Source organism: Neoarius graeffei, chromosome 5, assembly GCF_027579695.1.
Source record: "Neoarius graeffei isolate fNeoGra1 chromosome 5, fNeoGra1.pri, whole genome shotgun sequence".
In the NCBI taxonomy this organism is placed as follows: Eukaryota; Metazoa; Chordata; class Actinopteri; order Siluriformes; family Ariidae; genus Neoarius; species Neoarius graeffei.
In genome coordinates, this window is record NC_083573.1 from 70,650,681 (window position 1) to 70,677,634 (window position 26,954).

Consider the following 26,954-nt stretch of genomic DNA (forward strand, 5'->3'; position numbering starts at 1 on the left):
TTTGAGAAGTTGTAGCATTATATAACTAAATTAGCAGCATAGTGAACTAAACGTTTTATATACACCAGTTATTCCACGAAATCAAGTTGTATATGAGCTGATAGCCGATGAGGCGCATCACATCATGTATGATGAGATTGAGTGGAATAACGGAATTATATAGTGGAATTCTATCCACATTCACTGGATTTTGAAAAACAGAACATTTTTATTTTTTGCAAATTCGATAAATAAAAACTGTATACAAAACGTCAGACAAAATCATTTCCACTTAGAATGAAAACAAACTGGCGAAATGACAGTAGCAATTTGTGAAAAATGCTATCATAATAATACTTGAAAAATAAAAGAAGATACGTTCTTACCATCAAATACTTTTTATTCCATATTTTGTTGCTTTTTTTTGTGGTTTTGTTTTCGAGGAGAGTTTTTATTTCATCCTCGGTTGGTTCAGCAACATGTTCCACCATTTTGTTTTTCTCAACTCACGGTATATGAGCTGATAGCCTAGTAGTAGAGTAGCCAAAGTAGCCAATCAGAGCATGCGATTACTCATATCCCGTGAGGATAGAATATATATATATATATATATATATATATATATATATATATATATATATATATATATATATATATATATATATATATAAAATCAGAGATAGAGGATATTACATGCTTCCGCGAAGATATGAAGTTTATCGTTGAGTGGTGAACGTATTCTCGAGTGAGCAAAGCGAACAAGTGAAATATTTTCAACATGAAAAGATAAACTTCATATCTTCCTACAACCATGTAATGTTCTTTATATTATATGGACACATCCACAAAAAACAAAATGCAGGTTAATCAAAAGAATTTTAATTTTAAACCGGTTCGCCATTTTGACAACGCTCATCTAGTCAGCAGGAAAACACTGGGCGTGACGTCATCGGAGTGAAATATTGGGAAATATGTCACTCCGATCCGTGATGTATTTTGTCAGAAAAATGCAAGTTTTTCAACACCAGAAGATAAACTTCATCTCTTCAAGCCAATGTGTGATTTTCTTTTTATTATATAGACACATTCACAAACAAAAGTACCCAAATTTATCAAAACAATTCATCGATTTCTTCACTGAATAAACTCACTCAAATCAGGTTTTGTCACTTTCAGTTGTTTTTTATTAGAGGTATGACAGCGATGGCCGCACAGTGGTGTAGTGGTTAGCATTGTCTCCTCACAGCAAGAAGGTTCCGGGTTTGAACCTTGCAGCCGACAGGGGCCTTTCTGTGTGGAGTTTGCATGTTCTCCCTGTGTCTGTGTGGGTTTCCTCCGGGTGCTCCGGTTTCCCCCACAGTCCAAAGACATGCAGATTCAGTACAATGGGGCCACTGTCATTGGCACAAGCTGTAGTGGTTTCCCAGCCATAATATGTGTGTGTATATATATATATATATATATATATATTAGTGCTGTCAAGCGATTAAAATATTTAATCGCGATTAATGTCGCGACTGTCATAGTTAACTCGCGATTAATCGCAATTTAATCGCACATTTTTGTCACATGAAAAACCATTGTAATTCTCTTATCAGCATAAAAAAGTGAATGGGCTTGCTCACCGTTCGAACTACGGGGGTACTCGGGGGATCCGAGATCCCCTGAAACAGACATGAGATCCCTTGAAAACATGATTTGGGAAATGTTGGGGGGTCTCTAAAATATTGGCAAAATGATGTTTATTGACATAGCAATCATGTGTATCGGGAAGCATTTGCATATCCGAAGTGAGCGCGCGATGGAGAGCCGCGCTCTGAGACAAGCGCAAGCACCCCCCCAAGGGAAAATAAGGGACCCCCCGAAAATATCGGCATAGTTCGAACACTGGTTGTACCAATGTTTTTTTTTTTTTATTGCAGAGCATAACACGTCTTGTCACAGCCACTGCAAAGTGGGGCTGGAGCCGCCGATGGGAAAACGAAACCTAAGCCGAGCACCGTGGCTCTTCGGGGGAGGGCAGAGGACTCTGGCTGTGCGGGGCGTGGCATCATGTCACAGAGCGTTAATCTCCCGATAAAAAAATGATCGACGTTAAAATTGAGTCAAGTTAACGTGTTAATAACGCGACATTTTTGACAGCACTAATATATATATATAGCTATGGCAAAGCTAATAAATCATCTCATCTCATTATCTCTAGCTGCTTTATCCTTCTACAGGGTCGCAGGCAAGCTGGAGCCTATCCCAGCTGACTACGGGCGAAAGGCGGGGTACACCCTGGACAAGTCGCCAGGTCATCACAGGGCTGACACATAGACACAGACAACCATTCACACTCACATTCACACCTACGGTCAATTTAGAGTCACCAGTTAACCTAACCTGCATGTCTTTGGACTGTGGGGGAAACCGGAGCACCCGGAGGAAACCCACGCGGACACGGGGAGAACATGCAAACTCCGCACAGAAAGGCCCTCGCTGGCCACGGGGCTTGAACCCAGGACCTTCTTGCTATGAGGCGACAGTGCTAACCACTACACCACCGTGCCACCCAAGCTAATAAATCAAATTTTAAAAAATCAGTGATTCTTGTCGTATTAAAACAAGGAAAGACATACTGTATCATAGCAACCACGCTTGTAAACACACAAAAACGGGTTAATTTTCATAAAGGATGCTACAGTGCTGTTTTTATTTTGTGTTAAATAGTTTCCTGGCATGTTGTAAAGTGTGTGTGTGTGTTTTAGCTCTTCCTGAGTGGTCCTTTGAGAAGGAGAGCGTGCTCAGGTACCAGCTGAGAACAGGAATCAGTCCACGCAGGACACACGCACAGTTCCTCATCAGAACCCGCTCCTCATCAGGCATCCTGCTCAGCATGAGCTCCCGGGACTCCAATGAGTTCATCTTCCTGGAGGTGAGGGGTGCACACACACACACACACACACACACCAGTGTCTCACACAAACATATGCAATTATATAGACACCCAGGAGCTTTCCACTAATCTCCAGGCTCATCGCAAATGCACTCCATGTACTCTTCACTGCCTGTTTCTTACGATGCAAAGTTTAGTTCATGACCTTTTACAAAGGGACCCAGATTAGGTCAGTTCATTCATTCCTCCCACTGTGGCATCTGCAAATTTCATGCTTTTAAAATATGTAATAGCAGAAAAATATCATTATATTCATTTAACCATGACTTGAATTTGCTGTCACATTGTGTTGTCTCCACCAGCGTTACTGAAGTTTTAACATCTGCACCTATGTGTTCTTGTAGATAGTAGATGGCTACGTGTGTGTTCGTGCCAACCTGGGTGACGGCCCACACACACTGAAGCTCGGGAGCCAACGAGTGGATCACGGCCAGTGGGTCCTGGTCAGCTTGAGTCGCCATGACAACGTGTTCACCCTGCAACTGGAGCAAGGCGGGGGCTCACGAGAGGTCACTGGGGTGCTGGGAAATAAATGGGAGATTGTAGTACATTCCTCCAATGTGCTTCTGGGAAACAGTGCCTCACACAGCATACAAGACGACTTCCAAGGTGCGTCTCAGTCTCAGGTTTTTCTCCCACCTCTTTCTGTCTAATATCTAATCCACGTCTCTCTCTCAGAATGAACAAGACACAGCGAGCTTGTTTTAATGGCAGCAAGCAGCTCAAACACAGCCACGTGTGCCAATTCTCTAATCATAATAATCTGCCGAGCTGCACATTTTCAGTGGGTGAAACAGAAATGATGTTCTGCTGTGTGTAGAAGGCACTACAGAGGGTTACAACAAAGCGAATAGAAAGCCATTTGGGATTCAGCCTCCCTTACTTGATGGCAAATTCTTTATGTGGAATTATCAGGGAATAATTATCAGCAACAAGAAAACCTTAGTGTGTACATAAATGTGGGAAGCCGTGGTCTAAGCTGTGGGAAGCCATGGTCTAATGGTTAGAGAAGCAGCCTTAGGACTAAAAGGTCACCAGTTTGATTCCCTGGATTAGCAGGACTGGCTGAAGTGCCCTTAAGCAAGGCATCTAACCCCCAACTGCTCAAGGTATGTTATACGTTGCTCTGGATAAGTCTCATCTCATTATCTGTAGCCACTTTATCCTGTTCTACAGGGTTGCAGGCAAGCTGGAGCCTATCCCAGCTGACTACGGGCGAAAGGCGGGGTACACCCTGGACAAGTCACCAGGTCATCACAGGGCTGATACACATAGACACAGACAACCATTCACACTCACATTCACACCTACGGTCAATTTAGAGTCACCAGTTAACCTAACCTGCATGTCTTTGGACTGTGGGGGAAACCGGAGCACCCGGAGGAAACCCACGCGGACACGGGGAGAACATGCAAACTCCACACAGAAAGGCCCTCGCCAGCCACGGGGCTCGAACCCGGACCTTCTTGCTGTGAGGCGACAGCGCTAACCACTACACCACCGTGCCACCCTGCTCTGGATAAGTGTGTTTGCTAAATGCCATTAATTTAATAAAATGAAAGTTTCTCCTGGGCGGCACGGTGGTGTAGTGGTTAGCGCTGTCGCCTCACAGCAAGAAGGTCCGGGTTCGAGCCCCGTGGCCAGCGAGGGCCTTTCTGTGTGGAGTTTGCATGCTCTCCCCATGTCCGCGTGGGTTTCCTCCGGGTGCTCCGGTTTCCCCCACAGTCCAAAGACATGCAGGTTAGGTTAACTGGTGACTCTAAATTGACCGTAGGTGTGAATGTGAGTGTGAATGGTTGTCTGTGTCTATGTGTCAGCCCTGTGATGACCTGGCGACTTGTCCAGGGTGTACCCCGCCTTTCGCCCGTAGTCAGCTGGGATAGGCTCCAGCTTGCCTGCGACCCTGTAGAACAGGATAAAGCGGCTAGAGATAATGAGATAAGATGAGATGAAAGTTTCTCCTTCTTTCGGCTGCTCTCGTTTGGGGTCGCCACAGCAGCTCTAATCCGCGTATTTGATTTGGCATAGATTTTACAGTGGATGCCCTTTCTGACACAACCCTCTTCAATCTATCTGGGCTTGGGACCGGCACTAAGTATGCGCTGTCTTGTGCAACATCAGTGGCTGGGTATTTTATCTAAGCTGCATGTCTTTGGACTGTGCGGGAAACCCACACAGACACGGGGAGAACATATAGGCTCTACACAGAAAGGCCCCTGTTGGCTGTGAGGTTCAAACCCGGAACCTTTTTGCTGTGAGGCAACAGTACTAACCACTACACCACCATGCCACCTTCTTTTTAATAATGATAATTTAAAAAAACCCTTCAAAATGATTAATAAAATTGTGATGGAGCCTCCTAATTTAGCCAGAAATAGCACATTTGAAAAGAGGAATAACTTTTCACTGCATGCACTTCAGTCACTACACTAATGAACACTGGTGTTTCAGGGGAAAAAAAGAAAGAAAGAAAGTGATTCAAGCCAGAGACTTCATCAAGACGCTTCTGAGGTGACTGCATTTGACTGAATAAAAGTCTGCACTATTTCTAGCTCCTCCTATGTGTTCAGCAAGAGAAATAACAAACTCTGCATAGTTACATTATAGTTCACTTTGCACTGGAAACTGAAATGAGGGACAGTTATTTGCTGTGAAGTGCCATACCGCTCCATCTGGTAGAAAAAGGTCTCTGTATCTGTCTCTGCCTTTTCATGTCTGTACGCTTTCCTTTTTTGTTCTTCGCATTTTCACCATGTTTAAAGCTGTACTGCCTTTCAGATGTTTCAAGTGTAGGTCATAAAAAGAATTTTCCCCGACACCTAATTATGTTTGTTTAGTGGACCGAAAGCTACTGAATTCGAATCACGGACTTCCAATTTTATTAGGTTTTTTTTTTAAATAGAGCAATTAATGATTTTAGGGCCACGTGGCTCTAAATTCTCCGCTATTTTTTCCTGCTTCGCCATGAGCCAATCCAAGATACAACATCATGCATCATGTGGTGGGCTTTCCCCGTTCGCACAAGGCATTGTGGGATACAAATTTGAAACAGGAGAGAAAAATGGAGGACGTGAGTGTGCGTATGAAACGTGAAAGACCGACTACAGTAACGGAAAGTGAGAAGAAAAGATGTTATGTTGCGAAAGAAAGGAAACACAGGACCAAACTAATAAATATCGGCGGTCAGCGAGCACCTCGGTGTGATCAGCTGTTCGTTTAGCGACAGAATGATGGAACTGTCAGTGCACGGTCAAGGTAAACCTGTAGATGGCAGTAACGCAACACTGTGGATGCCAGCTGCTGTAAAACCCAAAAGAAGAAGAAGAAAAAGAAGCAGAAGAAGAAGGTAAACCTGCGCATGCGCACACGGACTTCCTCTGTCTGCTTGACCGCGTGAAGTGAGCGATTTCATGCACATTATTTGCTCAGGAATCCCCTCAAATTAAATAACTTCCCAGACATAGAATGGCCTGATATTTTTTTTAGATATTACAGAAATAAACATATATCACAATGAACAAATTTCAGAGGGAACTAAATTTCACCGATTTTATGAAATCGAAAGGCCGTCTAGCTTTAACTCTTTATGATGCCTGTACGTTTGTGTGTATGTTGCTGTGCAGGCTGTATGCGGGACGTCAGGCTGAACGGTCACTCTCTGCCCCTGGATGGTCAGAGCAGTGAGTACGTCACGGTATTAGAGCGGCAGGGAGTTCAGGCAGGATGCCACTCTGATGCCTGTCATGCCAAACCATGCCAGAAGCCACTGTACTGCGTGGATCTGTGGAGGAAACACGAGTGCAGGTGAGACTACAGAGTGCATCACATACACACAGATTGGGGCTGGAACCCAGAATGGCCTGTTTAAGTTTTTACTGAAAGTTGAATCTTACTAATTATTTTTATTGCCTTGTTTTAGTTTCAGGAATGTTCTCAAAAATCATATTTTTATACAGAGATTTTTAGGTCATTTGGACCCAAGAGTAATCTGAAATACAAATTGTTATATTTCAATTACAAGCAAAAAATGCTTTTCAAATATAGTAAGAAATTTGTTAAAAATTCTATAAGACAAAAAGTTATTTTCATCCCTGTAATACTTCTACTTGTCACTCTCACTTTCCACACACACATACAGTGGTGCTTGAAAGTTTGTGAACCCTTTAGAATTTTAGATAAAGAGAATCCAGTTAAACAAATGAGACCAAAATATTATACTTGGTCATTTATTTATTGAGGAAAATGATCCAATATTACATATCTGTGAGTGGCAAAAGTATGTGAACCTCTAGGATTAGCAGTTAATTTGAAGGTGAAATTAGAGTAAGGTGTTTTCAATCAATGGGATGACAATCAGGTGTGAGTAGGCACCCTGTTTTATTTAAAGAACAGGGATCTATCAAAGTCTGATCTTCACAACACATGTTTGTGGAAGTGTATCATGGCATGAACAAAGGAGATTTCTGAGGACCTCAGAAAAAGCGTTATTGATGCTCATCAGGCTGGAAAAGGTTACAAAACCATCTGTAAAGAGTTTGGACTCCACCCATACACAGTCAGACAGATTGTGTACAAATGGAGGAAATTCAAGATCATTGTTACCCTCCCCAGGAGTGGTTGGCCAACAAAGATCACTCCAAGAGAAAGGCGTGTAATAGTCGGTGAGGTCACAAAGGACCCCAGGGTAACTTCTAAGCAACTGAAGGATTCTCTCACATTAGCTAATGTTAATGTTCATGAGTCCACCATCAGGAGAACACTGAACAGCAATGGTGTGCATGGCAGGGTTGCAAGGAGAAATCCACTGCTCTCCAAAAAGAACATTGCTGCTCATCTGCAGTTTGCTAAAGATCACATGGACAAGCCAGAAGGTTATTGGAAAAATGTTTTGTGGACGGATGAGACCAAAATAGAACTTTTTGGTTAAAATGAGAAGCGTTATGTTTGGAAAAAGGAAAACTGCATTCCAGCATAAGAACCTTATCCCATCTGTGAAACATGGTGGTGGTAGTATCATGGTTTGGGCCTGTTTTGCTGCATCTGGGCCAGGACGGCTTGTCATCATTGATGGAACAATGAATTCTGAATTATACCAGTGAATTCTTAAGTAAAATGTCAGGACATCTGTCCATGAACTGAATCTCAAGAGAAGGTGGGTCATGCAGCAAGACAACGACCCTAAGCACACAAGTCGTTCTACCAAAGAATGGTTAAAGAAGAATAAAGTTAATGTTTTGGAATGGCCAAGTCAAAGTCCTGACCTTAATCCAATCGACATGTTGTGAAAGGACCTGAAGCGAGCAGTTCATGTGAGGAAACCTACCAACATCCCAGAGTTGAAGCTGTTCTGTACGGAGGAATGGGCTAAAATTCCTCCAAGCCGGTGTGCAGGACTGATCAACAGTTACCGCAAATGTTTAGTTGCAGTTATTGCTGCACAAGGAGGTCACACCAGATACTGAAAGCAAAGGTTCACATACTTTTGCCACTCACAGATATGTAATATTGCATCATTTTCCTCAATAAATAAATGACCAAGTATAATATTTTTGTCTCATTTGTTTAACTGGGTTCTCTTTATCTACTTTTAGGACTTGTGTGAAAATCTGATGATGTTTTAGGTCATATTTATGCAGAAATATAGAAAATTCTAAAGGGTTCACAAACTTTCAAGCACCACTGTACAGTACGTATACACACACCTCAAATATATGAAGGGAATTTTTGTTTCTCCAGAAATATACAAAATCTACTATTCATGCTGCTAATATTTAAGATAAAATTAGCCTGAATTAGCTTCAGTTTATCAGGTATGTCATAATACCAGAGGGGAACCACCAGGGCCTTCTAGGCCTTCAGAGAATGCCCAAACATCTCAGCATTTCAAATGTTATATTTAATTTATTTCATTCTTTCGTAATTTCATTGTAATTATTCTCTTTTGATTCTAATTTGGCCTCATTTTCTATCAAATTTGCTTCAGCAATGAAAGGGTTACTGTCCTGAAAACATTAAAATCGAGTTATCCAATCAGATTTTTTTGTTTGTTGTCTCTAGGCTGAGAAGAGTTTAGAGCTCATTGGTTAGGACTTCATTGCCGAAACAGAAGGCCATGGCAGGGCATGTTTATGTAGGAAGTGACAGATAAATTAACCAATCAGATTTTGATTTATAGTGGGAGGGACCAAAAATGTATCGCCCTCGGCCTTCTCAAAAGCCAACATGAGCTTAACTGCGAGTTGGCGCCGTCAGTGAAGTAATCTTCCAGCCGGTGTAGCGTTCATCAGTAGTGTTAGCGAATACTAATAAAGCGGTCAAGCCAGTGCTATCGAGAGCAAGTAGCACAGACTAATGACCGAGAAACTAAGATTTCTGTCTCCATATGGAATCAATTTTGTGCCAGAATGTTCATACAATACTTTTGAAATATCAAACAAAAACGACAAATCAAAATTAAAAAAAACAAAAAAAAAGTCAATTTTTTTAGACTGGCAAACAAATTATTCATGTAATCGTGCAAAATATCAGTCTATTACTCTTCAGAAACCTTTTATTTTTGTTCCGCGTCTTTCTCAGTTTTGTTTGACGTAATTTATTTTGGTTGCGATTCCAGCTTTCTCGTTTGTGCTCCCTGACTTTTTGCTTCCAGTTTTGGCACAAACTTCATGTGTGGGTGGGCTGTCCAGGAATGCATTCCCATTGGGTAACTTGTGTTTGACTGCCAGCTACGCTCAGCCATTCCCTACTCAGATTCTGGCGGACTGTTTGACGAGTGACCGATCCATTGACGGTAAACAAGGATCGAGTGGACTTCAGTGGCGACTATGATATTGAATTATCTCATCTCATCTCATTATCTCTAGCCGCTTTATCCTTCTACAGGGTCACAGGCAAGCTGGAGCCTATCCCAGCTGACTACGGGCGAAAGGCGGGGTACACCCTGGACAAGTCGCCAGGTCATCACAGGGCTGACACATAGACACAGACAACCATTCACACTCACATTCACACCTACGCTCAATTTAGAGTCACCAGTTAACCTAACCTGCATGTCTTTGGACTGTGGGGGAAACCGGAGCACCCGGAGGAAACCCACGCGGACACGGGGAGAACATGCAAACTCCGCACAGAAAGGCCCTCGCCGGCCACGGGGCTCGAACCCGGACCTTCTTGCTGTGAGGTGACAGCGCTAACCACTACACCACCGTGACGCCCGATATTGAATTAATAAGTGTAAATTCAATATCATAGTCGCCACTGAAGTCCACTCGATCCTTGTTTACCGTCAATGGATCGGTCACTCGTCAAACAGTCCGCCAGAATCCGAGTAGGGAATGGCTGAGCGTAGCTGTCAGTCAAACACAAGTTAGCCAATGGGAATGCATTCCTGGACAGCCCACCCACACGTGAAGTTTGTGCCAAAACTGGAAGCAAAAAGTCAGGGAGCGCAAACGAGAAAGCTGGAATCGCAACCAAAATAAATTACGTCAAACAAAACTGAGAAAGACGCGGAACAAAAATAAAAAGTTTCTGAAGAGTAATAGACTGATATTTTGCACGATTACACGAATAATTTGTTTGCCAGTCTAAAAAAATTGACTTTTTTTTGTTTTTTTTGTATTTTGATTTGTCGTTTTTGCTTGATATTTCAAAAGTATTGTATGAACATTTTGGCACAAAATTGATTCCATATCTCCAGACTCTTCTTCCACGCACACAGTATTTTTCACTCAGACTTAAGTATTCATTTTCCTGTGTAATTTACTTAGTTACTTTTAAAATCAACATCAACAACTACATACAACGGCGCGACCTGGCAGCCTGCCGCTAATCCCTTGCAAAATCCTTTGCCCTGTTGCTTTTTTGGTGTGTCTGGCTAAGTTTCGGCTGAGCTCAAGTCCCAGCTCTAATAGTAACAGTTCGCCACTGGTATATACTGTATAATCCGTTAAGAGAAGGTCCGTGTAATGAGTATATCCACTGATGATTAATATTATTCTGCTCCTTCAGCATGTCCTCTACATAGCTGTTGTCTCTCCATGCAGGTGTCCAGAGGGTCAGCTGGCTGTGGTGGATGAGCACACAGGGTTGGTGAGTTGCGCCATGTCGCCTTGCGGTCCGTCTACATGCCGTAACGGAGGTACCTGCCTGGCCCATTCCACCAAGAGCTACCAGTGTCGCTGCCCAGAGGGCTTCCGGGGCCAGTGGTGTGAGATCAGCCAAGTTAAAACATCCCCCCTGGCTGCTCTCAGCCCCAGCTCCATCCTCGCGATAAGCATGTGCCTGCTTGTGTTCATCGGTAACTAACACTTTAATCCTCACTTCAGTTCCATTCACACATATAAATACATAAGAAACCTCTCGATGGAAGGTTTTATTACGCAGCTCCATTTCCAAGCAGTTGGATTAAGTTTTTATGTATTATACTGCAACCCTGCGATAATGAACTCTTTGGAGGACGTCCGAATAGATAGTTATACTGAAAAGTTCGTAATACTGAAATGGACCCACTTGTCACACCAAACACTCACTCTTACGTAAAACAAGACCAACTGTGTTTAATTTATATTGTGCTTAATTGACTTACATATTTACGAAGTAAAGGAAGTAAGTCACACTCACCGTCGTTTGCTTGCCGCATCTTCTCTCTTTTCAACCCATCATGTTCATTGCAGTTATGGACAAAGTCTCTGAGCTCTTTTTCTTTTGCTTTAAAAGTTGAAATTGAATTTTTCAGGATAAAATATTCTTTAGATAAATTCGTCGCTTTCTCATCACACTTTAATGGTCCAGGGTATGAAGTTTGTCTTCAACTGAGAGTATCTTACCGTACATTCACGTGTAGCCATGACAACAATGCTTATGGAGTAAAGACTCGAGTAAAACTGCTTTTAGCTCGTAAAATAAAGTCCATTAAAGGAATTTTTTTAAAATCAGTGATTACCATTTTTGATAATTGTTAGTGACTAATACCTAAGCGAGGCTAGTTAAAGGGTGCTGACTGCAAAGTCGTCTGAAATTTTTTATTTTTTATTGCGCATGGCATTTTCCTATGTCCCGCAAGAACAATATCATGCAGACGAGATGTGATCATCTTGATGTGCCGAGGGTTGCTTTGCTCCATTTTGGAACCAAATATCCTCCCTCTTGAGGTAAACAGTACGGCCCGACGGAAACAGCTGAACACGAGGAGCTTTAACTAATTAGCCTAACTATGGAACTGCATCACACTGAAATGGTGATGCGCAGAAAACATCGTGACTCTGCATCGACCTCAAAGAGTTTTGAGTCACAGGGATGTAATTTGTGGTTGACATTCGCGAATAGATCCGTGAAACAAAAGACGAAGATATATTTTCTCAGTTACTGCTTTTGTGGGGGCGGCACGGTGGTGTAGTGGTTAGCGCTGTCGCCTCACAGCAAGAAGGTCTGGGTTCGAGCCCCGTGGCCGGCGAGGGCCTTTCTGTGCGGAGTTTGCATGTTGTCCGCATGGGTTTCCTCCGGGTGCTCCGGTTTCCCCCACAGTCCAAAGACATGCAGGTTAAGTTAACTGGTGACTCTAAATTGACCGTAGGTGTGAATGTGAATGGTTGTCTGTGTCTATGTGTCAGCCCTGTGATGACCTGGCGACTTGTCCAGGGTGTACCCTGCCTTTCACCCGTAGTCAGCTGGGATAGGCTCCAGCTTGCCTGCGACCCTGTAGAACAGGATAAAGTGGCTACAGATAATGAGATGAGATGAGACTGCTTTTGTGTTCTCATTTCTTTATCTGTAAGATCAAAACATTAGGTGTAGAACTCCATACTCGCTACTGTGGAGTCGAGCCCATGCATTCTAAGGCTAAGATAGCTAAGTGCTAGCTAGAATGATTTCGTTATCCGTCCAGAAAAATGACACATCATCTAACCTTGCTCTATCTTGCAGTTACACTCACTAGGCAGGCTTTCCTTTTCTTTTCTGCTGGCTTTTAGCTCACAGGAAAGCGGAGTTTGCCATGTTTCACTTGTTTTCATTAAAAGTACAGTGCCTTGAAAAAGTATTCATACCCCTTGAACTTTTTCACATTTTTCCACCTTACAACCACAAACTTAAAAGTTTTTTATTGAGATTTTATGTGATAGACCAACACAGAGTAGCACATAATTGTGAAGTGAAACGAAAATGATAAATGGTCTTCAAAATTTTAAACAAATAAAAATCTGTAAAATGTGGTGTGCATTAGTATTCAGCCCCCTGTACTCTGATGCCTCTAAATACAATCCAGTGCAATCAATTGCCTTCAGAAGTCATCTAATTAGTTAATAGAGTCCTACTGTGTGTAATTTACTCTCAGCATAAATACACTTGTTCTGTGAAGGCCTCAGTGGTTTGTTAGAGAACACTGAAGAACAAACAGCATCATGAAGACCACAGAACTCACCAGACAGGTCAGGGATAAAGTTCTGGAGAAGTTTAAAGCAGGGTTAGGTTATAAAAAAATATCTCAAGCTCTGAACATCTCAAGAAGCACTGTTCAATCCATCATTCAAAAATGGAAAAAGTACGGCACAACTGCAAACCTACCAAGACATGGCCGTCCACCTAAACTGACAGAGCAAGCAAGGAGAGCACTGGTCAGAGAAGCAGCCAAGAGGCCCATGATCACTCTGGAGGAGCTGCAGAAATCCACAGCTCAGGTGGGAGAATCTGTGCACAGGACAACTATAACACTACGTTCAGACTGCAACCTGAAACGACCCATATCCGATTTGTTGTGAAATCCGATTTTTTTGTTAGGCTGTTCACATTACCAATTATATGAGACTTGTATGCGATCTCCAATATGAACGGAAAACGACCCAAAAGTGTCCCGCATGCGCAAATTGACACATAATATAAGCACATCTACGTAATACGTAAACAAAAAAAAAGTGCACTCTTCAAGTTTGCAAGTAAAGCATGGAGATGAGGCGAGACCTGGCGATGTGGTTTTTGTGGCGGCGGCGGAACTCACACAATAATCTGATTAATGTGGGCAGCAGACTAATGAGACCGAAGGTGTCAAATTACTGGAAATTTCCAGAACAATCTTATAATCTTGTAATACAGGATGGTTTAACATCCAGGTCCCTACCAAATCCACCATTTAGCTTCAGTGCTTAATTTGTAAAGTGGGAGGTCCCGGAGCGCAGAGGATGAGTGGCTCCGGTGCGAAAAAAAAAGAAGAAGGGGGGCGCTACTGGGCATGTATTGTAATAACACTGCAAATTAAGTTCATCTGCGAAAAACCCCGCTCACACTCTGCACTTGAGATAGGGACAGTGTTGATCGCGGCAAGAGGCCCTTCAGTTCATCTGGGATGAATTCTCCATTACTTTCCCTGAATTCCCTGAATGCCCTGATGACATGTCGTGGGTCATTGATGCAAAACTGCTGGCAGAGCGCTTCCACTTCTTTTTCCCCCGAACAGCGCGTCTTCCTCCCGCGGCCACGGAAGTGTGCACCCTCCTTTTCCGTAATATACAAACAGATATTTTGTGGATGTCGTTTCATGAGAGAAATCACCAACAAGACAGATATCAAAATCAGACATTAACACTAAATAAACTTGCATTTATTTATTTAATTATTATTATTATTATTATTTTATTTATTTATTTTTTTTTTTGTTACATAGTCAAGAGAGGTGGCGGATCACCGGATCCAGTGTAAATAGCTGCCGGAGCCAACGTCCGAGGTTCCGGAGCGCGCTTCAGCTTGCTCCCCCTCAAATTAAGCCCTGATTAGCTTGATCAATTCTATAAAAGTCTATTTAAATTCTGAAAACTGTACAAATGTTGTTGTTTTCCACCAAAGAGGCGGGATTAGCCAACGCAGAATAGTGACGTTTGTCTCTTGTTGATGACGTGTAGGTCACATGAATGTGACCTGTCCGGTCAGACTGTAGTCGCATGTGAAAATAACGGATATGCATCGGAATTAGGACCACATATCCAAGCGGCCTGGGTCGCATGTGAAAAAATCGGATCTGTGTCGTTCAGATTGTCAATAACAAATCGGATACAGGTCGCATATGGGCAAAAAAATCGGATATGGGTCGTTTCAGGGTGCAGTCTGAACGTAGTCTAAGTCATACACTCCACAAATCTGGCCTTTTTGGAAGAGTGGCAAGAAGAAAGCCATTGTTGAAAGACAGGCATAAAAAGTCCCGTTTGCAGTTTGCCAGAAGCCATGTAGGGGACACAGCAAACGTGGAAGAAGGTGCTTTGGTCAGATGAGACCAAAGTTGAACTTTTTGGCCTAAATGCAAAGCGCTATGTGTGGTGGAAAACTAACACTGCTCATCACCCTGCACACACCATCCCCACTGTGAAACATGGTGGTGGCAGCATCATGCTATAGGGACGCTTTTCTTCAGCAGGGACAGGGAAGCTGGTCAGAGTTGATGGGAAGATGGATGGAGCTAAATACAGGGCAATCCTGGAAGAAAACCTGTTGGAGGCTGCAAAAGACTTGAGACTGGGAAGGAGATTCACCTTCCAGCAAGACAATGACCCTAAACATACAGCCAGAGCTACAATGGAATGGTTTAGATCAAAGAATATTCATGTGTTAGAATGGCCCAGTCAAAGTCCAGACCTAAATCCCATTGAGCATCTGTGGCAAGACTTGAAAATTGCTGTTCACAGACGCTCTCCATCCAATCTGGCTGAGCTTGAGCTATTTTGCAAAGAAGAATGGGCAAAAATTTAAACGTCTAGATGTGCAAAGCTGGTAGAGACATACCACAAAAGACTTGCAGCTGTAATTGCAGCAAAAGGTGGCTCTACAAAGTATTGACGCAAAGTATTGTTTAAAATTTTGAAGACCATTTATCATTTTCGTTTCACTTCACAATTATGTGCTACTCTGTGTTGGTCTATCACATAAAATCTCAATACAAAACTTTTAAGTTCGTGGTTGTAAGGTGGAAAAATGTGAAAAAGTTCAAGGGGTATGAATACTTTTTCAAGACACTGTAGCTCAAACACATCCCATGGCGGTCACGTGATATTGTTGCTCACTTGCTTTGCCAATTTCCGGGATCATAAAATGCAGGACACGTTTTATCTTGGCAAAACATAGGATACACGGTGTGTGCAGCAGCGAAACATCTCGAAACTCCAACAGCAACAGAAATAGAACATTTTACCCAGAATACAACTTTGCAGTCAGAACCTTTAAAGTGCATATCACGGGTAAATTCAAGAGCAAGATCAATGTAGGGCGGCACGGTGGTGTAGTGGTTAGTGCTGTCGCCTCACAGCAAGAAGGTCCTGGGTTCGAGCCCCGGGGCCGGCGAGGGCCTTTCTGTGCGGAGTTTGCATGTTCTCCCCGTGTCCGCGTGGGTTTCCTCCGGGTGCTCTGGTTTCCCCCACAGTCCAAAGACATGCAGGTTAGGTTAACTGGTGACTCTAAATTGACCGTAGGTGTGAATGTGAGTGTGAATGGTTGTCTGTGTCTATGTGTCAGCCCTGTGATGACCTGGTGACTTGTCCAGGGTGTACCCTGCCTTTCGCCCGTAGTCAGCTGGGATAGGCTCCAGCTTGCCTGCGACCCTGTAGAAGGATAAAGCGGCTACAGATGATGAGATGAGATGAGAAGATCAATGTAATTCTCCTATTTTATATTAAACTTTGGTCAAATATCTGTCACATTTTGCATTTTGTGCAATTGTTTTACCTTGCGCAATACCAGAAAAATTCAGTTGAAATCAAGCCATTTGAGGTGAATTGGTCCGCCTCTGAAAAAACTTGGCATTTGGATTTCCCGGCAAACATTGATTTTCGTGACGTCGCGTGCGGGACGCCTCCCTCTGAATCCTACGTCAGCGCTGGGTTGTTTATGAGAAAACGACCTGGTGGTTTTCTGCAAATTTCTTCAACGTTATCACGTAATTATTAAAATGGTTAACAGACGTATCGTCGGAGGGTGTAGCAACACCAATCATGATGGGATCAGTACTCATCGTTTCCCAAAAGGCCAGACAATGAGGGAGAAATGGGAGCGCTTGGTCTACACAGGCTGCGCACTGAAACCGTGCAAAGCTCGTGCAGCCTGCTGGCGCTTCCGCAGGTGACGTCACGAATCTGGCTCCAGACTCCCTTGGGATTTTTCCAGACGTGTTTTGTTATTTTATTTTTTTTATGCTGTAGACAGATGGCCTTGTGCAAAATTACCCTTCTGGATGAGTGTGTAAAGGGACATACTTTCATATAAAAAACAAAATTGGTCCAGAATATGCACTTTAAGCCTTTGTTTTATGGCATTAACACATATTGTTTACTTGACTGCGGACTTGATTAGTTCTTGTTTGTCGCTGCTGGGAAGAGGAGCGCATGGCTCAGTGATGGATTTTTTTTTTTGAAGACTCCAACTCATCATCAGTAAAGGCAGCGGACACGACCTTAGTTCATTATATGAGAAAGTTCATAGTAAAAGAGTTCATTATAGCAGGGTTGCAGTGTGTACTGTTATATGTACTGTTTTAAATGTTCTTTATACTGTTTGATTTTTTTTTTAAAGAAAAAGGTAATACTTGTAGATACAGGGCCCCTCTGGAGGCAATCAATTAATAACCTGTGACTACAACTTAACACATAACAATGAGATCAATAAGTCATGGCCATGAGGTAATAAAAATATATTTGAACATCAGTGACTGATTACTCGGCTCGGTCTATGCGTATAAATCAATATCATAAACACAGCAAATGATTCATCATCAGACTTCTCAGTTATAAAATAGGAGGACATTTCATGTTACAGTTCAACAAATCAGAAAACTGTAAACATTACACCAAACAATATTTGATTCAAATTCATGAAATTTAAACTCGTTATATGAAACATATCTTAACTCACATGTATGAGTTGTGATTATGGTTTTGTCAGTTTGGAAAATTTCATTTAATTCGTTCTTTAAGCCTTTTTTTTTCAGTGGAAAACAGACTAACCTCGGTAATCCAGTCATAACAATTTGTCCACTGAGCCACTTCTTGTTGTTTGTGAGGGAAAGGCGCAAACTGAAAGAGAACGTTATTTTGTCCATGGGTGTAACTAAAGCATCTAATGTCTATGGCCCCATTAACCCGAAAAGCATGACACTGGGCTTGGACAGATATCATTCTGTGTATTCTTCTACCTTTCTGCTGCTGATTTGGACCAGTGGTGCAGTGATCGAGATACAAGCTGTTCTTCATTCGCGTGTTGCACACAGATTTGTTGTGAGAGTGGCAGCACTGGGAATTCAACAGAGGGATAGTGAACGAGTGATCACAGAGAGGAGAGTCATGGAGCAGAAGTAGGGTGTGTTTGTGTGTCAGTTTTGTTTGTGTGTCACTTCTGGCAGGTGACAGCGACACTGTTAATATGATCGGATGACGGTTTCCTTGAGGTTTCTCTTTCCTGACCTTATCAACCTGATCAAAGGCATCATGCCAGTACAGACACGGAATCGTTCCTCATACCGGCTCTAATGAGCAGCAAAGAAAGCACAACAGAAAAAAGTGAAGCAGGCAGCACTGCTTTTAATGGGGAAATCATAGGGTTTTTGGAGATTGCAGTGTGCTGCCAGTAGAGGGTGCTATTATATTTCATTTACTTTGTCCTTAAACTTTTTTTTTTTTTACAGTCAGGGACCTCTAAAAATAGCCACGTTATTTAATTATGTACGGCTGTTTTATTGAAGACATTTTTTTTAATCTTTCTACCAATAGAACTCCATCCATCCATTATCTCTAGCCGCTTATCCTGTTCTACAGGGTCGCAGGCAAGCTGGAGCCTATCCCAGCTGACTATGGGCGAGAGGCGGGGTACACCCTGGACAAGTCGCCAGGTCATCACAGGGCTGACAAACAACCATTCACACTCGCATTCACACCTACGGTCAATTTAGAGTCACCAGTTAACCTAACCTGCATGTCTTTGGACTGTGGGGGAAACCGGAGCACCCGGAGGAAACCCACGCGGACACGGGGAGAACATGCAAACTCCACACAGAAAGGCCCTCATTGGCCGCTGGGCTCGAACCCAGGACCTTCTTGCTGTGAGGCAACAGTGCTAACCACTACACCACCGTGCCGCCCTCAATAGAAACCATTTTTATTAAACTATTGCAATTTCGATGAACATTATTTCTAGGCTTAATAACTTGTGGGTTAATAGTGGGTTGTAACAACTGCAACAAAATTAGGAAATTGGACCCCACATTGAGAATCATGGCTTTCATGTAGTAGTGGAGGACATGTATACATTTATACACACGTAGATATTCAAACACACACACGCGCACACACAAACCAGTTTTTATGGAAGTTTGTTTCCACCACCATTATGATAAAGTTTCTCATAATAATGAGATAATAACAAGATTGACTGTGAGCTCCTGCTCTCTTCTGTATCCCCCTGCTCTCGCTTATCAGAATGCGAGTAATCGAAGGAATAGGACACTTATTATGAATGTTGACTTCAACAAATAATTAACCTTGAAACAAGTAAGTAAAGAGCAGTGTCTCTCCCCAGGGATTTCAAACAGCGTCCTGGTAAACTGTCATTTTGAAATAGCATTTTGCTTCTTGAAATGGCGTCAAAATCCACCCTATGTGTTTCATAAATACATTCAGTCGGTAAACAGGAAGTCGATGTGGGACAGACCTGAAAACAGTATACACGGTATAGAACCCCAAGCTGAAGCTCGGTACCAAATATCAAGCAGTTGTGATTTGTAGTTGCTGAGAAAAGTGTTACGAAAATTTTGTAAATCCACGCGATAAATTTCGTAAATATATTCAATCGGTAAACAGGAAGTTGATGTGCAACAGACCTGAAAACGGTATACACGGTATAGAACCCCAAGCTGAAGTTTGGTACCACGTGGCTATGATTTGTGGTTGCTGAGAAAAAGGGTGTTTCAGACGGACAGAGATACAGATGGATGGACAGAGGAAATAAACAAACAAACAAACAAACAAACCAGGGGCGGCACGGTGGTGTAGTGGTTAGCGCTGTCGCCTCACAGCAAGAAGATCCGGGTTCGTGGCCGGCGAGGGCCTTTCTGTGCAGAGTTTGCATGTTCTCCCCGTGTCCGCATGGGTTTCCTCCGGGTGCTCCGGTTTCCCCCCACAGTCCAAAGACATGCAGGTTAGGTTAACTGGTGGCTCTAAATTGACCGTAGATGTGAATGTGAGTGTGAATGGTTGTCTGTGTCTATGTGATGACCTGGCGACTTGTCCAGGGTGTACCCCGCCTTTCACCCATAGTCAGCTGGGATAGGCTGCAGCTTGCCTGCGACCCTGTAGAGCAGGATAAAGCGGCTAGAGATAATGAGATGAGATAAACAAACCAGTATGCCCGTCCCCCTTCGGAGCGGGGGTATAATAATTATGACTTTCTATCTCATAATAATGACTGAGTATCTCATAATTATGATTTACTATCTTATAATAATGAGATAAATACATGTTGTTTACCAGCTGGGAGGTCCGTATGGTGAAATACCGTGACCGAGGTCTTAAAAGTACTGACTGAGACCCTCTGGGCCGAGGTCAGTATTCAAGGCCGAGGTCACGATATTTCACCATACAGACCGACCTTAAGCTGGTAAATAATATATTTATTTTTTCTTTACCAAATTCTAACAGAAAACGAGAGCGCCCGAAAGGGAAAACCGAGCCGAGCCGCCATTTTGAATCCTCATTCACGGCTGTAATGCAAATGGCTTCCTCCTCGGTATACAAGTGCACTTCCATGGCAGGAAAAAAAAATACATTTTGCCGCCTATGTAGTCCTCTATTTATACAAAACTGAGTCATTCAGGATTCAGCCATGTTTTTGCTCGGCGTTAGCAACAGTTAGAGGTTTTTAATTTTCTCCCGAAATGTTTTCTTTTATTTCTTCTTCCTCAGGGTAGTAAAACTCGCTTTCGCTCTGAACACTGTCATTATTGCTATCCATGCTGTAAAATTAATGCTATTATACTGAGAAATGCTGGCAAACATTTATAAGATTTTTGATACAAATCTTATAAATAAATCTTATAAAAAGATAAATGTTGACAAAAATTTGCAACTATGTTTGTTGTTGTTGTGAACGAGCGAGTTGCCAGAGGTCCGTAACCGGGGTCCGTACCATAGGATACGGACCCGCTCTCCAGCCAATCAGAGCGCAGGATTTGATGGAAACTGGACTGCAAAAAAAATAATAATAATTATGATTTTCTATCTCAATTGAGATCATATCTCATATTAGTATAAATATGGAGATGATTATAGAAAATCACGTGCACTGATTGGTCGAGACATTCGGACAATTTCTCGATAATCACCTTGAACGACTCTGCAAAATGGCGGCCAATCACTTTGTCACCATAAGTGAGGAAGAATTACAAATTATGAAAGAAAATGCTGTTCCTAAAAGCGCTAAAGATGCTACGAAGTTTGGTCTAAAACTATTCATAGGTAAGGTGGACTTGTGATTTAGTTTATCTATTTGAAAACAAAGTATTTTATTAGAGTTGCATAGATTAGTGACAAAACTCTGCACCGCACTGTTATTATATTTGCATGCCGCTTTTTAAATTTGATATAATTTTTTATATGATTTTTAAAAAAGTAATCACCTGTGTATTGATAGTAAAACAATAATCCATCTCAGTCTCAGTGAATATTGGTGAGTAATAAACCTCGACTTTGTCTCAGCTATTATTCACCGATATTCACCTTGCCTTCGTTGGTAAATAATGAATTAATATATCATAATAATGAGCTAATAATAATTATGACTTACTATCTCATAATAATGAAATCCTATCTCATGACTTAGTATCTCATAATAATGACTTCGCCTACTATTTTATAATAATGAGATATTAAGTCATAATTTAGAGAAAATGTTCTCATTATTATGAAATGGTAAGTCATTATTATGATATAATAAGCCATAATTATGGCAGTGTCTCAATTATAATCCATCCATCCATTATCTGTAGCCGCTTATCCTGCTGTACAGGGTCGCAGGCAAGCTGGAGCCTATCCCAGCTGACTACGGGCGAAAGGCGGGGTACACCCTGGACAAGTCGCCAGGTCATCACAGGGCTGACACATAGACACAGACAACCATTCACACTCACATTCACACCTACGCTCAATTTAGAGTCACCAGTTAACCTAACCTGCATGTCTTTGGACTGTGGGGGAAACCGGAGCACCCGGAGGAAACCCACGCGGACACGGGGAGAACATGCAAACTCCACACAGAAAGGCTCTCGTTGGCCACGGGGCTCGAACCCGGACCTTCTTGCTGTGAGGCGACAGCGCTAACCACTACACCACCGTGCCGCCCCTCAATTATAATACAATATCATAATTATAAGATATTTTCTCATTATGATGACACTATGTGACTTTTTTTTTTTTTTCAAGTGGCAGAAACAGGCTTCCAAAAGTTTTAGGTTCTATTTTAAGCGGATGTGATTTAAAATAAATAAATAAATAATTCAGTCTGTGGTGGCACGGTGGTGTAGTGGTTAGCACGGTCGCCTTACAGGAAGAAGGCCCTGGGTTCGAGCCCCGTGGCTGGCGAGGGCCTTTCTGTGTGGAGTTTGCATGTTCTCCCCGTGTCCGTGTGGGTTTCCTCCGGGTGCTCCGGTTTCCCCCACAGTCCAAAGACATGCAGGTTAGGTTAACTGGTGACTCTAAATTGACCATAGGTGTGAGTGTGAATGGTTGTCTGTGTCTATGTATCAGCCCTGCGATGACCTGGCGACTTGTCCAGGGTGTACCCCGCCTTTCACCCGTAGTCAGTTGGGATAGGCTCCAGCTTGCCCGCGACCCTGTAGAACAGGATAAAGCGGCTAGAGATGATGAGATGAGATGAGTTTCTGTGGTAACAGTGGGATTAAAAGAACAATCAGGCGATTGTATTCTGCTGTTTTCTTGATCCTCTTGTTTTATCACTGCATGGTTTTTTTCTTCTGTTTTAACGCCCTGCTCTTGCCTGCTGTAGCTGTGCTGGTGGCAGTGACCGTGTGGAACCAGAAAGGCAGTGAGAATAAATTCCGTAAACGTGGTGTGTACCACATTCCAGCTGAGCACGAGAGCTGGGAGGACATCCGGGAGAACATCCTCAACTACAACGAGGAAGGTGGAGGAGAGCAGGACCAGGTACATTGTAATCAGACCGCTGGCAGGGACGATATACTGATGCTGCATTTAATCTAAAGCAGGAGGTTTGTTCGTAAGATTTCCACTAGATGGCAGTATAGTGTCAGTTTTAGGCAGGAGGAGACTACAGTGAAGCTGGACAACAGATCAGCAGAGAAATGATGGATGAGTTGAACTTTATGAAAAATTAAAACTAATGAGACAGCACAGCTGTGAGTGGGCTGAAGCATGAAAATGTCTGAATAATACAAGCGTCTGTGAACACAGGAACAAAAGAAGCATCCTTTATTTGTCACATGCACACTCAAGCGCACAGTGAAATTCATCCTCTGCATTTAACCCATCTGAAGTAGTGAACACGCGCGCACACACACACACACCCAGAGCAGTGGGCAGCCACACTACAGCGCCCGGGGAGCAGTTGCTCAAGGGCACTTCAGCCCAAGGCCACCCCATGTTAACCTAACGTTAACCTAACTGCATGTCTTTGAAGAGATGGCCAATCTATAAGAGCATCAGAAAGTGGCGATGATGTGGGAGTGTGTGTGGTACTGGTACGAGTTCATCAGGCTCCTCAGTGATACTGTGGACTTTAGGGAACTTGAGATCCAAATTGGAGCAAAATTCATACTTTTGGTTGTTTTGTTACTTGTCTGAAATCACTCTTCAAATATTTCAGTGAACAAAAAAGATCTTTTAAATGTTGGCTGAGGGGCATGTACGGCCGAAAACATTCATAAAACTCATTTTTTGGTCACAAATATGATTAAAAACCCAAACCTTAGAAATCACAGAAAAAAAACAAACACCAGGGCATGGAGAACACTTCATCAGTACTAAATAAACAATTAGAAAATTATACACATTCGTTCTTTCTCAGTAAACTCTCTATCCAGGTCAGGGTTGCGGTGGATAACACTGGGTGCCAGGCTGGAGAATTCACCCTGCATGAGATGCCAAGTCATCTTAGGGCACCATGTACACACACATTCATTCATAAAAAAGAAGCAGTTTGGTGTAGCCCATCTTCCTGCCTGGACAGCAGGTAGAAACCAGAGAACCCAGAGAAAACCCAAACTGGTTTAGACCACACCCACTTCAGATACAGACAGGATTATTCTGTCCACATTCACTGGATATGAGCAATTGCGTGCTCTGATTGGCTACTCTACTACTAGGCTATCAGCTCATATACCGTGAGTAGAGAAAAACAAAATGGCGGCGCGTGTTGCTGAACCAACCGAGGATGAAATAAAAACTCGACTTGAAAACAAAACCCCAAAAAAATACAAGAAGAATTATAGTATTTTTCACAAATTGTGACTGTCATTTCACTGGTTTGTTTACATTCTAAGTGGAAATTATTTTTTTAAAGATATTTTTTGGGCTTTTTTCACCTTTTATGTTATTGGACAGGACAGTGTAGAGACAGGAAATGAGCAGGAGAGAGATCGGGAAATGACCTCGGGCCGGAACCAAACCCGAGTCCCCGGATTTATGGTATGGCGCCTTATCCACCTGAGCCATGACGCCCCTGAAATGAGTTTGTCTGACGTTTTTTTTTTAACATTATTTATCGAATTTGCAAAAAATAAAAATGCTCTGTTTCTCAGAATCCAGTGAATGTGGATATTGTTGGCTATCAGCTCATGTACGACTCATTTTCGTGGGATAACTGTTAAATATTTAGAGCACTAAACAGATACAGATACACGTACTGTAGTGTCATTAATTTATTCCCTTAAACTGGACACTTACGGTATAGGTGGCTCAAAAAGGTAAATGTAGCTCATAAACAGACCAGGAAGAATATACAAACCAGTGCCACAACCATGCCCAGTTAGTGTAAGATATAAGGTAACATAACCTAACATTTTTGGCAACTCCATGTATTGTTCACATTCGTAATTCCCCATGTGTTTCAGTGTTTATCACACAATGAAGCCATTCTCTGCTCACCCACTAAGCTGGTCTATCAGGTTCTCTCCCATTAGTAATTACCTCATTCTCCCCCATTAGAATGGCTACGACATCACGGAGCTGAAGAGGCCGTTCTGCTCCAGCTTGTCCCAGTCCTCTTCATGCACTACAGCACCCCTTATCAAGTCGTCTCAGGGCTCTCAGGAGGAGGTGCACCCCAGCGCAGTCCAGCCCAGCCACCACCACAACCCCAGCACCGCTGCCCATTGCGCCATGGACTTCAAGAACTACGTAGCACGCATCATCTGGGAGGCTGATAACGACGTCCTGGCCTTCCCCATGGACACCTACCATGTGTACTGCGTCGAGGGCGCAGGCTCAAACGCAGGCAGCCTCAGCTCTCTGAGCTCAGCCATCCCAGAGGAAGACTTGAGCTACGATTCTCTGCAGCACTGGGGGCCCAAATTTGAGGGCCTTAAGGAGTTGTATCGAAGGCCTGATGCAGGCTTTGCAAACACAGATGCCGCCCAGAGCCACAGCCACACCGGGGGCAGGAGCTTTGAGCAGCTACACTAACTCAGTGAAACCACAGCTTGCCATGTTTGTGTGTGTTATTTGCCGAGTTCAAGCAGCGACATGTTACATAGACTGAATCTCTTCTCTTGCTGGGCTGCCAGGGAAGCTTTAAGAGGAAGAGAAGCCTGGAGACTGGACGTGGAGCAGGCATGCTTTTATTTATTGAGTTTACTCAGTGTGAACTGTTAGTGCTGTATTTATTTTATCCTTGACAGATGTTTTACAGAGGGAACAAAGCCACAGTATAGCTATTTTTTACACTGAAATGCAATTTCTGTCAGGATACCACAGAGCTATACAGCACCAGTCAAAAGTTTGGACACCCCTACTCCTTCATAAGTTTTTCTGTATTTTGTATTTCCGACATTGTAGAACAAGACTGAAAACCTTAATAAAAAACAAAATATATTTCATATTTTAGATTCTTCATTGTATCCACCGTTTACCTTGATGACACTTTGCACACTATTGGCGTTATCTTAACCAGCTTCATGAGGTAGTCACCTGGAATACTTTTCAATTAAAAGGTGTGCCTTGTCAGAAGTTAATTAGTACGATTTCTTGCCTTCCTAATGCGTTTGAAATCAAATAGTAAATAATAAAAATACAGTAAATATCCCTATTGGCAACTGTAGTGATCCATATTATGTCAAGAACCAGTCAAGTAAAGAGAAAACGACGTCCATCATTACTTTAAGACATGAAGTGGCTTTTAATTCATAAAACTAAAATAAAAACATTGAATTTGACGGGGCGGCACGGTGGTGTAGTGGTTAGCGCTGTCGCCTCACAGCAAGAAGGTCCAGGTTTGAGCCCCATGGCCGGCGAGGGCATTTCTGTGCAGAGTTTGCATGTTCTCCCCGTGTCCACGTGGGTTTCCTCCGGGTGCTCCGGTTTCCCCCACAGTCCAAAGACATGCAGGTTAGGTTAACTGGTGACTCTAAATTGACCGTGAGTGTGAATGTGAGTGTGAATGGTTGTCTGTGTCTATATGTCGCCCTGTGATGACCTGGCAACTTGTCCAGGGTGTACCCCGCCTTTCGCCCGTAGTCAGCTGGGATAGGCTCCAGCTTGCCTGCGACCCTGTACAGGATAAGCGGCTACAGAGGATGGATAGATGGATGGATGGATGGAATTTGAAGGGGTGGTGTCACGGAGGTGTAAGGGCACGGTGGTGTAGTGGTTAGCACTGTTGCCTCACAGCAAGAAGATTCTGGGTTCAAGCCCAGCAGCCGACAACGGCCTTTCTGTGCGGAGTTTGCATGTTCTGTCTGTGTGGGTTTCCTCCGGGTGCTCCGGTTTCCCCCACAGTCCAAAGACATGCAGTTAGACTAATTGGTGGCTCTAAATTGACCGTAGGT

General features: G+C 42.9%; 1 protein-coding gene across 1 annotated transcript in view; it reads left to right on the plus strand.

Annotated features, from left to right (window-relative positions):
* si:dkey-22o22.2 (neural-cadherin) overlaps window positions 1-26,001 on the plus strand; it is a 309,825-nt gene extending 283,824 nt beyond the window's left edge. Inside the window, exons 28-33 of the mRNA XM_060922323.1 lie at window positions 2,730-2,896; window positions 3,262-3,526; window positions 6,541-6,721; window positions 10,963-11,216; window positions 22,940-23,097; window positions 25,117-26,001. Of these exons, the coding sequence (XP_060778306.1) occupies window positions 2,730-2,896; window positions 3,262-3,526; window positions 6,541-6,721; window positions 10,963-11,216; window positions 22,940-23,097; window positions 25,117-25,593 (1,502 nt within the window). The 3' untranslated portion in view covers window positions 25,594-26,001. The remainder of the gene's footprint in view (window positions 1-2,729; window positions 2,897-3,261; window positions 3,527-6,540; window positions 6,722-10,962; window positions 11,217-22,939; window positions 23,098-25,116) is intronic.
* Window positions 26,002-26,954: the final 953 nt, after the last annotated feature.